At 37.0% G+C, this 14,322-nt stretch overlaps 1 protein-coding gene across 3 annotated transcripts in view; it reads left to right on the top strand.

Annotated features, from left to right (window-relative positions):
* Nucleotides 1-14,322, top strand: part of SCAPER (S-phase cyclin A associated protein in the ER) — a 508,094-nt gene that overhangs the window by 410,617 nt on the left and 83,155 nt on the right. For all 3 annotated transcript variants that reach the window (XM_030317623.2, XM_030317622.2, XM_030317624.1), the window contains one exon: nucleotides 9,608-9,840. In XM_030317623.2, the coding sequence (XP_030173483.1) occupies nucleotides 9,608-9,840 (233 nt within the window). The remainder of the gene's footprint in view (nucleotides 1-9,607; nucleotides 9,841-14,322) is intronic.

Raw genomic sequence — 14,322 nt, 5'->3', positions numbered from 1 at the left:
AGAATAAACTGAGGGTTGATGGGGAGTGGGAGTGAGTGGAGGGTGGGTGATGGGCATTGAGGAGGGCACCTGTTGGGATGAGTACTGGGTGTTGTATGGAAACCAATTTGACAATAAATTTCATATTTAACAAAAACACCTTCACAGGTACTTTTGCAGCTTTTGCTGAATATGAAGCATTGTCTTTTGAATAGCTGCTACAAGGGGAAGCAATATTTAAACTATTAACATTGGATGAAAGCTAATTGTGGTCACTTGTCTAAGTATCTGGAAGTGGCAATAAAAATTCCCTCACACTTGTTTAGTGCTTTCTAATTTCCAAGCACTTTCACATGTCATCTTGATTAACCCTCAGTACAGTGTAGTAAAATAGTTAAAGGCTCAGGCTCAGCAGGGGGGCTGCCTGGATTGAGGCCCTTACTCTGCCGTATTTAACCTCTCTAAACCCTGGATTTCTTTTCTGAAAATAGGAACAGCAGTACTGGTCTGTGGGAATATTGTGTGGATTAAGTGTGATGATCTGGGTGAAGTAGTTAGCACAGTGTCTTACATTGTTAGCTGATCGCTAATTGTCAGCTGTTCTTACCACTGCCGCCTCTTTCACTACCGTTATTACTACAAGAGAAGTCCCTGTGAAGTGACAGTGGGCAAATAGTGAAAGTTTCACTTCTTCCTTACCAATTTGGATGCCTTTTTATTTCATTTTATTGTGTGATGGCTGTGGCTAGGACTTCCAGTACTATGTTAAATAACAGTGGTGAGGGTGGACATCTCTGTTATGTTCCTGATCATAGAGGAAAAGCTCCCAGTTTTTCCCCATTGAAGATGATTTTAGCTGTGGATTTTTCATATATGGCCTTTGTTATATTGAGGTATGTTGAGGTATTCTCTCTAAACCTACTTTGTTGAGAGTTTTTATCACAAGTGGATATTTGTGAGATGCTTTTTCTGCATCTCTTGAAATGATCATATGGTTCTTATCCTTTTATTAATGTGGTGTATCACAATGACTGATTGGGGAATATTGAACCACCCTTTCAACCTAGAAATAAATCCCATTTGATCATGGTGAATGATTCTCTTGATGCATTATTGGATTCAGTTTGCTAGTATTTTCTTGAGAATTTTTGCATCCATGTTCTTTAGGCATATTAGCCTGTAGTTCTCTTTTTTAGTGGAGTCTTTGTCTGGTTTTGGTATCAGGGAAATGCTGCCTCATAGAGTGACTTTAGAAGTTTTTCCTTCCTTTTCTATTTTTGGAATAGTTTGAGAAAAATAGGTATTAATTCCTCTTTAAATGTTTGATAGAATTTGCCTGTGAAGCCATCTGGCCCTGGATTTTGTTTTTGGGGAATTTTTACACATTTCTTTCAGGTTGTCCCATTTGTTGGCATATGGTTTTTCATAATATTCTCTTATAATTGTTTGTATCTCTGTGGTGTTGGTTGTTATTTCTCCTCTCTCATTTGTGATTTTATTTGGGTCCTTTTTCTTTTCTTTTGGATAAGTCTAGAGGTTTATCAGTGTTTCTAATTTTTTTCAAGTAACTATCTCCTAGTTTTATTGATCTATTTATTGTGTTTTTTTAGTTTCTCTTTCACTTATTTCTGCTCTAATCTTTATTATTTCCTTCCTTTTGCTGGCTTTAGGCTTCATTTGTTCTTTTCTCTAGCTCCTTCAGGTGTAAGGTTAGGTTGTTTATTTGAAATTATTCTTGGTTCTTGATGTAGGCCTGTATTTCTTTTTTTAAATTTTTTTTTCAACGTTTATTTATTTTTGGGACAGAGAGAGACAGAGCATGAACGGGGGAGGGGCAGAGAGAGAGGGAGACACAGAATCGGAAACAGGCTCCAGGCTCTGAGCCATCAGCCCAGAGCCCGGGGCTCGTACTCACGGACCGCGAGATCGTGACCTGGCTGAAGTCGGACGCTTAACCGACTGCGCCATCCAGGCGCCCCTAGGCCTGTATTTCTATACAATCTTCTATTGGTTCTCAGTGAACTTAAATCATATTCTTACCATTGTGAACAAACACACTGTACAACTTAAAAATACATAAACCCAACTTCACAATACTAAAAATTATCTGGATAGAATTACCACTGATTACCAAGTTAATTTTCTCTCTCGGGAAATCACGTTACAAAAGGATGGATTTGTACTACTAAGAAAAGCATCTTTCTGTATTGCAAAGAAGAATGTAGGAAGTTTTTGAAATTACTTTGATAGTATGAGGTAGTGGGAGGAAAAATGTAAATTTGCCTTTTAAAAGTGACAATGACTTTTAACTTAATTTTGCCAAAACACTTTGCCTCACGGTTTGGTCCCATAAATATTGGATTTCTCCTTGGAGTAGGTTTAGAGAAGACACACAGTACTTATTCCAACCTTGACAGTTTCTTTATCCTCAGGAAATTTTCCTCCTCTGGACCATGATTTTCTCAAATATAAAATGAAAAAATTTGATTCAGAAATTCTTTCTAGATCTAAAACTATATGAAATACCTGTAGACTTTAAGAAGCTAAAATATCTTTTTGAGAGGAAGGGGAAACTTTATAGTAAGAATATGTACATGAAGTCAACCTGTAATTTGCAACTGTAAGGTAATGACCACAAGTGTATTCTGAAGAAATATACTAAGGGAAATGCCTTTCATCCATTGGAGAAAAATTGTGGTTTTAGATTTCTGCCTCAGGAGTGACAGATTCAGAAGAGCCAAAAGCTACATAGCTCTGTTTTTTCCCAGGCCAGGTCAGGTACATACCACCAGGTGATAGTTATAAGCACTGGTGCATGCTGGGAAGGTAACATTCCCCTGCCCTTCAGAGACCACCCACCCCAGGATGGAATGTGTTCCAGACGCAGGTAAGCCAGGTGTGCAATAGATCGGGGCAGTGAGCAGGGGGGAGGGGAGGATGTTGCTAGCACACCTTTCCTAAAGGACAGGCTCCTCAACTTGCAATGTGCCCTTGGCCCGCAACTGTGCTGGAAGGAAGTTAAACTCTAGTGTTGGTCTGTAAACATGTATTAGAACTCTAGGTGTGCCTTTCATCTACTAAGTGTCCCAAAAGAGCAGGCTGCTAATGAGTTATTTTACCTCTGGCAAGTAACAGCGATACCCAACTAGACAAAAGACAACAGTATAGAGTAGTGCTCTGAATACATTATCCTTTACAGTGTAGATACTTTCCCCTGCAAGTTTCTTTTTATCAAATCTCATTTTTGAAGACTTAGAAAGAACCTTTCTGTCTCACTGAAAATAAGTCCCTCCTTACCTTAACTTAGGCAATTTTGAAATTCTTTCCTAGATGAAACATTGGTTTCCTATTAAATCGTTGCTGTTAAATGATTTAAAAGCAGGAAAAGAAAAGTCTATATAGAAGGATAAGGAGAATTTCTGTGACCACTTGAATAAAATGTCCTGATGAAACACAAAAAAGACTTCAGTAAAGGTTACAAGCAAAAGAAAATTCTGTTCTCAGCAGTGAAAGGATCAATACTAAATGAGAAAATACACATACAAACACAAAATTCTATGTAAAAATATGATAAGGAGCTGAACTGAATGTCAGGCTAACTTAGACTGTTGGAAAATAGTAAATTATGGGGAGAAAGTAAAAGACTGTTCAGTACAGTGACATTCTTTTGACCTAGGTCTGAAGTCCCAGGATTCACTGCAGCAGGCCTAACAAGGGAAGCTAGGCCCCTGCAGGCCACGAGCGTTCTTCATATAACTGCCAGATTGTTAGGGAGGTTTTTCAGTTTGTGTTTACTTTATGAAGAAACTGCCAAATGGTATTTCTAAAATTAAGTAGAAAGCCCCAATGAAATATAAAATCAAAAGTTACCAGCTATAGACAGAGAATATAAGCATATTGTAAAAATATATCTGATTTACTTTACACTGAGCTTATTTTCTTAGGGCTGATGAAGAAGTGACATTTGATGTTTAAACCACATTGACAGTTTCTGGATAATGAGATTAGTATATTTCACCCAGAATTATCCCAACAATCCTTAAATATAATGTATTCTTGCCCTTTGGCCAAGAATAAAGCACTTATGGAATTCTTTTTTTTTTTTTTTTTTTTAATGGAAGAGACATCAGAAAGACATTGTTTGGCCCATGATCAGTTTTTACTTCCCTCCACCAAAGAGAAAGTTTCTGCTGAATCTTCAGTAAAAGAGATACCCAATGTGAGGAGTCAGTGCACACGGGCTTTAAAGTCTATTAAATTCAGGTTCAAGTACTGGACCTTCCTTTAATTAGCTGTGAAACTTGGGCATGTCCTTGATATCTCTGAACTTGAATTCTCAATCTGTAAGAATTAAATGTTATGATACAGGAAAAATGCTTAACCATGTTTGACTTAGTAGAAAAACCTCATAGATGTTAGTCTCTGTCCTTCCTTCTCTTCCTCTCTCCCAGTGAGTATTGTTCACAATTTATCCTTTTTTTTTTTTTTTTTTAGTATCTTTAGGTTGTCATTTTGAGCATAAGCAGTTATACTGATATATACTAAATGATAATTTCAGAGGAAATAAAGATGAGTAAGTCTAATAAAGACAACTGAGTCTCATGTTGTAATACCTTTTTTGCACTCATATCTGTCCTTTCTTGTGCTTCCAGAATTAGTGTCACCTTTTGCTACTGCCTGCCTCTAAAATATTCACCACTTTCCTCTTTTATATTGTTTTTTCTGTTCCTCTGTAAACCATGAAACCACAGCCTCTTACATTTGTTTATAAAATCAGAGTCTGTAGGGTCTGAATGACCCATAAGGTGAGCAGAGCATCACTCTGATCCCTTGATCATGTATGTAGTAGATACTCAAATGTTAGATAAGCAGGTGATTAAATAAATGTCATTAATTTTGGTACCTCAGGTTTTTTTTATTTTTTATTAATTCTCAAACTATATTCTTCAAAGATGAAATAAATGGATGAAGTACTTCTAATTAAGTGAAAGATTACTAAATACACATGCATAGTGTTTTATTTGAAATAATGATGAAAATCAGTACAAGGTTTTGAAAAGAAAGGATTATGAAATTTTGTGATAATGAAGAAACTGACATTACCCAGAAATGTATTTCTCCTATTCTTTCTGTAGTGTGTAAAAGAAAAAGAAAGTTGTGTTTTTAGTGGATTTATTGAGTTAATTTTAAAATGTGGCCAACTTGAAAACACAAGTTATATTTTCTTTTCCGGGGGGGGCCCCACTAATAGTGGTTAGATATAGGCCTGAATCCTCAAAAACAAAGAAAATAGAAAGAAAAGGAAAGCAAATATGTTTTAATCTGGGAAGCATATACTTAAAGGACAGTTGTCTAAAAGCTAAAACCTAAATTAATGGAAGAAAAATGCCAGAAGAAAATTTGTGCCACAGAACCCCAGAAGGTTCAAGAATTAGAGTCACCAAGTATCTCAGAAAATGAGGATACAAGTGGGACTGGAAAGAGGGTAATTGGTTGAAAGTTTAAACAAGAGACAGTTTAGATACCCTAGATTTCATGTGCTCTGTGTACCGCCAAATGACACTCCCCTCAATGGTGGCAGAAACAAGTTTGAAACCTAAAGTTTCTCCAGGTACAGGGACACCATATACAGACACAAAAAATCCTACAAAAACAAAATGACTAAGTGAAAATCTATTCCCTAAATAGTGAGACACTCGGCCTCCTTCTTCTATGAATCTCTGCAAAAATGGATAGGCCATGTTATATACTCCAGGCTTAGAAGATATAGGATTTCATTCTTCTGAAACTAACTCTCCTGGGAGAACATACCTATACTACTAATAGTTGGGATTTCCCAGTGGAAAAGCTGGGTCTCTGTTTAGTCATCTAAATTGAAGCCCTTCACACAGAGTGTGTGTCCATCTTGTGATTGGATCAAGATTGTGATAAACTAATCTATGCATCAGTCTTGAGTATGAACAGAAAGTCCTACATTACCACTTATTTATGGAAGGCTTACAACCTAAAGAGAAAGAACTCACAGGAAACAGAGACCATGTAAGAAACAGAAGAAAATCTTAAAAAAGCATAACTTCACAGAGATGAGAAACATATCCATGAAACAAAAAATACTATAAAAACAAAACATACAGGGAGCTAAAAATAGCTCCTGAAAATTAGAAATACAATAGATGAAATGAAAAACTCAGTAGAAGGACTGGAAAATAAAGTTAAGGAAATCACCTAAGAAGTAGGACAAAATGTAAAGAGGTGAAAAGCTGAAGAAAACAAAATATAAGAAAATTACAGGCTCAGTTCAGGACCAAAGTCCAGCAGAGAAAAGTGAGTGGGAGGAAATTAGCAAGGAAATAATGCAAGAAATTTCCCCATAAGTGAAACACATGGTTTTCAGATTGAAAAGAGTACTGAGTTTTTGTACACACACACACACGCACACACACACACGAAGGAAGAAGGAGAAGGAGAACCTATACCAAGACACAGGAAATCAGGGATAAGAAGTTCCTGAAAGTTTCTAGAGAGGACAAAACAGACCATGTACAAAAATATTAGAATTTGTTTGGACCTTTTAATGACAGCCCTTGGAGTAGGAAATAACGGAGCAGTCTTTCACAACTCTGAAGGAAAAGTAGTTGCAACCAAGAATCCTCCATTCAGCCAAACCATCATTCAAGTATAAGGATGAAATAAAGATCTATAAAGACTCACTGGTCTCAAAATTTTTCTTTCCATGCAGCCTTTCTTAGGAACTTGTTGGAATATATTCCTCAACAAAATGAGAGAATGGGAAGAAAAAAAAGACATGGAATCCAAGAAACAAGGGAATGTAACCCAGGAAGGGGTGGAAGGAATTCTTAAGATGAAGATGAAGGGCAATCCCAAGAGGAGAGTTGTGTCACAGGCCTACAGAGCAGACAGTCCATATTAGTGCAGGGGTGTTGTAGGTTTCAGGGGGAATGTGGGGGGAGAAAAAGAATCAACAATTTCTGCTGTGACTGAACTTGAGAGGAAATTTCACTGTAACCAGAAAGATTGACAATGAATTAATGACAGATAAATAAGAAATTCAGCATATGAAAAAAGTTACCTGAGACCAAAAATTTGTATAAGAAAGTAAATGTAATCATCATATGCTAAAGAACTTAACCATGAATGATATTTGTGTAGGCATAATGGAAGAAACAATATCATGCAGTCAATAGTACCACGGACCAAATGTCCTGCCTCTCTTCCTCTTTCCAAGTACACAGTTGGATGACATTTCTTGGTTCTCTTGTGGTTGGGTTGGATGGTATGATTATTCTAGCCAATAAGGTGTGAGCAAAAATGAGAAGATCACTTTCAGGTAATGCATGTAATGTTGATTCAAGACCTTACAGAGATTTTTTCTCTTCTCTGCCACTGTGACCTATAGTGCTCTGTACTGTCTGATACACTAGCCAATATTAAAGTTAAAATTAATTAAATTTAAAAATATAATCCCTGTATCACACTAACCACATTTCTAGTGCTCAACAGCCACATGTGACTAGTGCAAATATAGAACAGTGTAGACTTAAAAACTTGCATCATCTTAGAAAGTTCTATTGGTTGTTGTTACTATAAATGGTACTTGCTTTGTCACTCCAGAGTAAAGACAAGGACGCAGAACAGAGCCCCAGCCAGCCTGAGACGAACATGTCATTTGAATGAAAAATAAAACTTTATTGTTTGAAGCCACTGAAATTTTTGAGGAGTGTTTCATTGCAGCATAACCCAGCTCATCCTGACTTACATAGAAATCCTAGGTTCAAATTCCATTCTCATATACCACCTGCTATATTGGGATAGGCTAGGTTACACTAGTCACAGTCGAAAGTTTGTGTGACTGTTTTATAACTACTATAGAGTTTCAAAGGGAGCTTTCATCAGTTAATTGGAGCATAGACTGCAGAAAGATTCTGCTGTAATTACTTGGGTTTAGGAATGGCTCCATGGTTGGATAGAACTTATGATCAGCAGTCTTAAACAGGCTATTCTCAGAAAAGTGACTTTCATGGCATGTCTAAATTAACAACAACAGAAAGGAATGAAGGGGACATTAGCTTGTGTTTATAAAGATCCTCTTTTTTTTTTTAATCCAAGTGAGTATTTATTCCTCTTTTGATAGGACTGGTGCAGGTGAAGAGTGAGGATAAGCAAAGGCTGATTATACTAAGTGCATTTGAAGTGTAATAATTTGCCAGGTGTTTTTCTACTCATCATCTCATTTGAACTTTATAGTAGTCCTAGTAGGTAGGCAGATACAGAAACCAAGTCTCAGAAATGTAAAATTGTCACTTTGAGTCATGTAATCTCCTAGAAGAAAAAGTAGATCTTGAGTACAGTACCATCTGATTCCATCCAGACCTCTTCTTCCCACCCTTAGCTTATTGTCTCTGCCCCTTTCTTGGTAGTAAGGCTTTTAGGAGTCAACCCCTCCTCTTCCTGGGAAGAGTGAGCCCTTACAGACCAAGGGCACAGAGCTCCCAGCCTGGTAATTATATATCCAGCCATTGTACTTTTTTTTAATGTTTATTTACTTATTTATTTTGAGAGAGAGAAAGAGCAGGGAAGAGGCAGAGAAAGAGAATCACAAGCAGGCTCTACACTGTTAGTGCAGAGCCCAACATGGGGCTCAATCTCACGAACCATGAGATCGTGATCTGAGCTTACACTTAACAAACTGAGCTACCCAGGCACCCCTAGCCATTGTACTTCTTAAGTCATCCTTCTCTGTGAGAACTGTTATTCATATACAGTAGTATTTACTCATGGTAATAGTAGGAATCATAGTAAGAGTAGAAATGTAGTAACAGATAACACTTCTGTGGGGCTTACCTATGTGCCAGACATTGTTCTAAGAATTTACACGTGTTGATTTACTGCTATGATTATGATTATCCTCATTTCACAATTGAGGAAATAGAGACACAGAAAGGTTAAGGAATTTGTCTAAGACCATGTAACTGTAGAGTCAGAAACTAAGCCCAGGTTCTGACTCCTAGTCCCAACTTTTAACCATGTTACTTCTTGTAAACTATATACAAGAATAGCTGAATATGACACTAGGTATTAGGCAAAAACTGTTTTACCATTCTGTAATAAGGAATACGAATTTGATTTTAATAGAGGAATTCAGATTAGATATTTTTAGAATTCACTTTAACAAGAAAACAATGTTGTCAGTTTACCAATTGGTTCATTTTCTGGGCTCATATAAATTGTTAATATAATGTATTCAATTGAATAAATACTATTTCTTGAGCACTTACTGTATGCCTTGGCATGAGCTAAGCATTTTATGTGGATTAACTCATTTAATCCTCACTAGAATCTTATGATATAGGCATTGTTGTTGTCCCTCTTTTATAAATGAGAATATATTGAAGCTTTGAAGTAGCAACATGCCCAAGGTCGCTCAACTAGCAAGGATAAAGCTGAGACTTGAACTCAACAATCTAACTTCAGAACCAACACTCTAATATTTAGCTAGCCACTTCTACAATTTCAAAATTATTTATGATTCCAGAAATGTTCCACATTATCTCTGTCCACTTCTGGTGGTTTTCCTGAAATATAATTACTGTATTTTTTTTCCATCTAGGTTTATGTTCCAGATGAAAATAATGCTATTTTGGGAAGAAATACAAATAAGCAACTTTTTGAAGGTTTGACAACTGGACTTCTCAAAGTCAATGCTGTGGTTTTTAGCTGCCTGATTGCCAATCGACCAGATGGAAACAGCCAGCCAGATACACCAAAAATATCGACACAGGAAATGAAAAACAAACCCTCACAAGGTGATACTTTTAACAGTCGAGTTCAGGACCTCATCAGGTAAAATTGCTAGACTTCTTCAAACTTTCTTCTTTAAAAAAAGTTATATTAAAATAATTTAAATCTCAGGGTCCATATGATGGCATGTTCTCATGATACCGTCCATAAATTCTTGGCAATAAATACACTACATTTTGTACCACAGAGAAGAAAAATCCTGTTAATGAAAAGCAATACAGTTAGAGCTCATCTGTCATTATTGATATTTAGATATTTGATATTAGAATATGTAGTGTCCAAGCTTTTATAACTTTCTTGCTATTTATAACTTTCTCAAATCAAGAATTTCTGAGAATTCTCCTATTTCAGGTCATCTCTTGTTTTAAATTTGATTTGGACTTAAAACAGTAATAGCTACCATTTATGGAGCACTCATTATGTGTAAGGTATTATAATGTAGTAGAGGCTTTGCAGCCCTTGAAGTGTAGGATTTCTAATTTAGACTTTGTAGGTGGTGAAAATGCTCAGGGAGGTTAAGTGCTTTGCCTAAGTTTATTTAATAGATAGATTTACAAGTAAGTAGGAGATTTGAGATTGGACCTCAGGTCTTGCTGGACTACCAAAACCTGTGTGCTTTGCACTACACAAATGTAGCGATTTCTGACACCTGTTCAAGGTCAACCCTGCTAAGGTCACCTTTTCTCCAGGGAAATTTACTCCTGTTTTGACATCTGAACTCTTTTTTCCTCATGCATCTTGAATCAAGTAGGACATTTAATTTCCCAATAGGGTTCCATTTGGTGTTAATCACTTACCTGCCCCACCTATCTGCAGCTTTTCTGTGATCAGCACTGATCTCCAGTTTGAAAAATCCATGAAATTTGTTGCTCTGAAGCTTATGGTAGGTTAATAGAAAAGAGAATGCCTTCTTCTTCATTTGTCTCAAAACAGTTCTTATATTTCTGCTGGTTTCTTGTAGTGCTTTCTTGGGAACAGTTGTTTCATTCAGTATCTTTCTTACCCTTGATTATTTTGTTCACATATCCCTTCCATCTGCCTGCCCTCTCTCCCCAAGCATATTTATTGCTAGAAAGTACTAGGTCCTTTGGGTCTACAACGATTTATCTTATAGCACTTAACTTTTCTTTTAATTTTTTATATTAAATATAATTTATTGTCAAAGTGGTTTCTATACAACACCCAGTGCTCATCCCAACAGGTTTTTTAAACTTTTTTTAATGTTTATTTATTTTTGAGAGAGTGAGAGAGAGACAGAGCAGGATCGTGGATGGGGCAGAGAGAGAGGGAGACACAGAATCCGAAGCAGACTCCAGGCTCTGAGCTGTCAGCATAGAGCCCAACATGGGATGCGAACTCATGAACCTTGAGATCATGATCTGAGCTGAAGTTGGATGCTTAACTGACTGAGATACCCAGGCGCCCCTACAGCACTTGACTTTTAACCTCCCTGGACTTTCTCTCATTTGCTTTATCCCATTCAATTTCCCCATCTCCTTTGGTCACTGTAGAACCTAGCTCCTCGGTTGATAAATGCTATTCTGTCCCTACATTGTCCCTTGGGCTACTGTGTGATGCAGCAACCCTGCATTCTCGTCCAGGCAACATAGCCACAGCCTTGCCTCCAAGCGCTTCAGTGTAATTCTAATGGGCTTTCCAGGAGAAAGGACATACATTTTCACATATATTATTATATATTATTATAGTTACCAGATCCTCTATAAAGGAGGAAGGTATTAGGGAAGAAATAACAGTGGTAATCTCCCAAACCAAATAACTCAGGTAACTTAAAAAGACTGATTGACAATTACAGCCTTTCAGAACAAAACTCTGCCACTGTTTCTCTGACTTGAACCACTTCTGCTGCAGGTTGTTTTCTTATAAATAATGCATTGTTAGTTGATTGATGATGACTTTGTGTAGAACCACAAACTATATTTTGGATCAGAAGCAAACAGAACATGTCTAATTATTTCCATGCTTGCTCTCTCACCTTATCAGATATAAACTAACAAGAAATCTCACTCCACTCCCTGCCATTACTTGGGAGTTTTTTGTCAGCTTATATCTGTAGAGTTGTAAAACTGGACAGAAAGTTCCAACAGTCTTTGGTGCTGTTCTCTAGCCTATACTCCAGAAGTAGAGCTGGAGCCGAGCACACTACCCTGACATATGTCCCTTTCTTCTCGTGTGATATAAAAGAGGCCAGAGGATATATAACAGAGATGGTAATAACAGTATTTATTCTCATTATTTTACATGGTTCAGTCAAGTGTCTAGATCTAAGAGATTCTCAAATATATATCAGTTCATACTATGGTCACCTGTAGCACTTTGTGCTAGATACCATACAAGGTCCTAGGAAACAAAAAACAGATGGCACAAGAACAGCCACTCAGATCGATGGAACAGAATAGATAACCCAGAAATGGACCCAAAAACATAATGGGCAACTAATCTTTGACAAAGCAGGAAAGAATATCCAATGGAATCAAGACAGTCTCTTCAGCAAGTGGTGCTGGGAAGACTGGACAGCAACATGCAGAAGAATGAACCTGGACCACTTTCTTACACCATACACAAAAATAAACTCAAAATGGATGAAAGACCTCAATGTAAGACAGGAAGCCATCAGAATCCTCGAGGAGAAAGCACACAAAAACCTCTTTGATCTTGCCTGCAGAAATTTCTTACTCAACACGTCTCCAGAGGCAAGGGAAACAAAAGCAAAAATGAACTATGGGGACCTCATCAAAATAAAAGGCTTCTGCGCAGCAAAGGAAACAATCCACAAAACTAAAAGGCAACCGACAGAATGCGAGAAGATACTTGCAAATGACATATCAGATAAAGGGTTAGTATCCAAAATCTATAAAGAGCTTATCAAACTCAACACCCAAAAAACAAATAATCCAGTGAAGAAATGGGCAAAAGACATGAATAGACACTTCTCCAAGGAAGACATCCAGATGGCCAACCGACACATGAAAAAATGCTCAACATCACTCACCATCAGGGAAATACAAATCAAAACCACAATGAGATACCACCTCACACCTGTCAGAATGGCTAACATTAACAACTCAGCAACAACAGACGTTGGCAAGGATGTGGAGAAAGAGGATCTCTTTTGCATTGTTGGTGGGAATGCAAACTGGTGCAGCCACTCTGGAAAACAGTATGGAGGTTCCTCAAAAAACTAAAAATAGAACTATCCTATGACCCAGCAATTGCACTACTAGGTATATATCCAAGGGATACAGGTATGCTGTTTTGAAGGGACACATGCACCCCCATGTATAGCAGCACTATCAACAATAGCCAAAGTATGGAAAGAGCCCAAATGTCCATCGATGGATGAATGGATAAAGAAGATGTGGTATATATATACAATGGAGTATTATTTGGCAATCAAAAAGAATGAAATCTTGCCATTTGCAGCTACGTGGGTGGAACTAGAACTAGAAGGTAATATGCTAAGTGAAAATAGAGAAAGACAAAAATCATATGTCTTCACTCATATGAGAACTTTAAGATACAAAACAGATGAACATAAGGGAAGGGAAGCAAAAATAATATAAAAACAGGGAGGGGGACAAAAACATAAGAGACTCTTAAATATGGAGAACAAACAGAGGGTGCTGGAGGGGTTGTGGGAGGTGGGATGAGCTACTCATCTACTCCTTAAATCATTATTTATTGCACTATATGCTAACTAACTTGGATGTAAATTTAAAAAATAAATAAAAGTAAATAAATAAATAAATAAATGCTACTCTCTTAGCAACTTCCAAGTATGTAATACAGTATTGTTAACTATAGTCACACCGTGCTGCACATTAATCCCCAGAACTTAGTCATATTATAAAGTTTGTACCCTTTAATAACATCTAATTTTCCCTAGCCCCTAGGCCTTAGTAACCACCATTCTACTCTCTATTTCTAGAAGTCTGGCATTTTTAGATTCTACTTATATGTAAGTGAGATCATACAGTATATATCTTACTGTCTGACTTATTTTACTCAGCATAATGTCTTCAGGGTCCATCAGTGTTGTTGCAAATGGAAGGATTTCCTTCTTTTTTTTGGATGAATAATATTCTATTATACATACACACACACACACACACACACACACACACACATATCACCCATTTGCTTTATTCATTCATCCATTTTAGTCACTTAGAGTTGTTTCCATGTGTTGGCTATTGTGAATAGTGCTGCAATGAACATGGGAGTACAGGTATCTCTTTGAGATAGTGACTCATTTCCCTCATATGTATACACAGAAGTAGATTTGATGGATTGTATGGTAGTTGTGTTTTTAATTTTTTGAGGAATGTCCCTATTTTCCACAGTGGCTATACAAATTTACATTCCCACCAAAAGTGTACGAGGGTTCACTTTTCTTGACATCCTTGCCATAATTATCTCCTGTCTTTTTGATAATTGCTGTTCTAACAGGTTTGAAGTGGATCTCATTGTGGTTTTGATTTGTACTTTCCCTGATAATTGGTGATG

Source organism: Lynx canadensis, chromosome B3, assembly GCF_007474595.2.
Source record: "Lynx canadensis isolate LIC74 chromosome B3, mLynCan4.pri.v2, whole genome shotgun sequence".
NCBI lineage: Eukaryota > Metazoa > Chordata > Mammalia > Carnivora > Felidae > Lynx > Lynx canadensis.
This window is presented reverse-complemented; position numbering and strand designations above follow the sequence as displayed.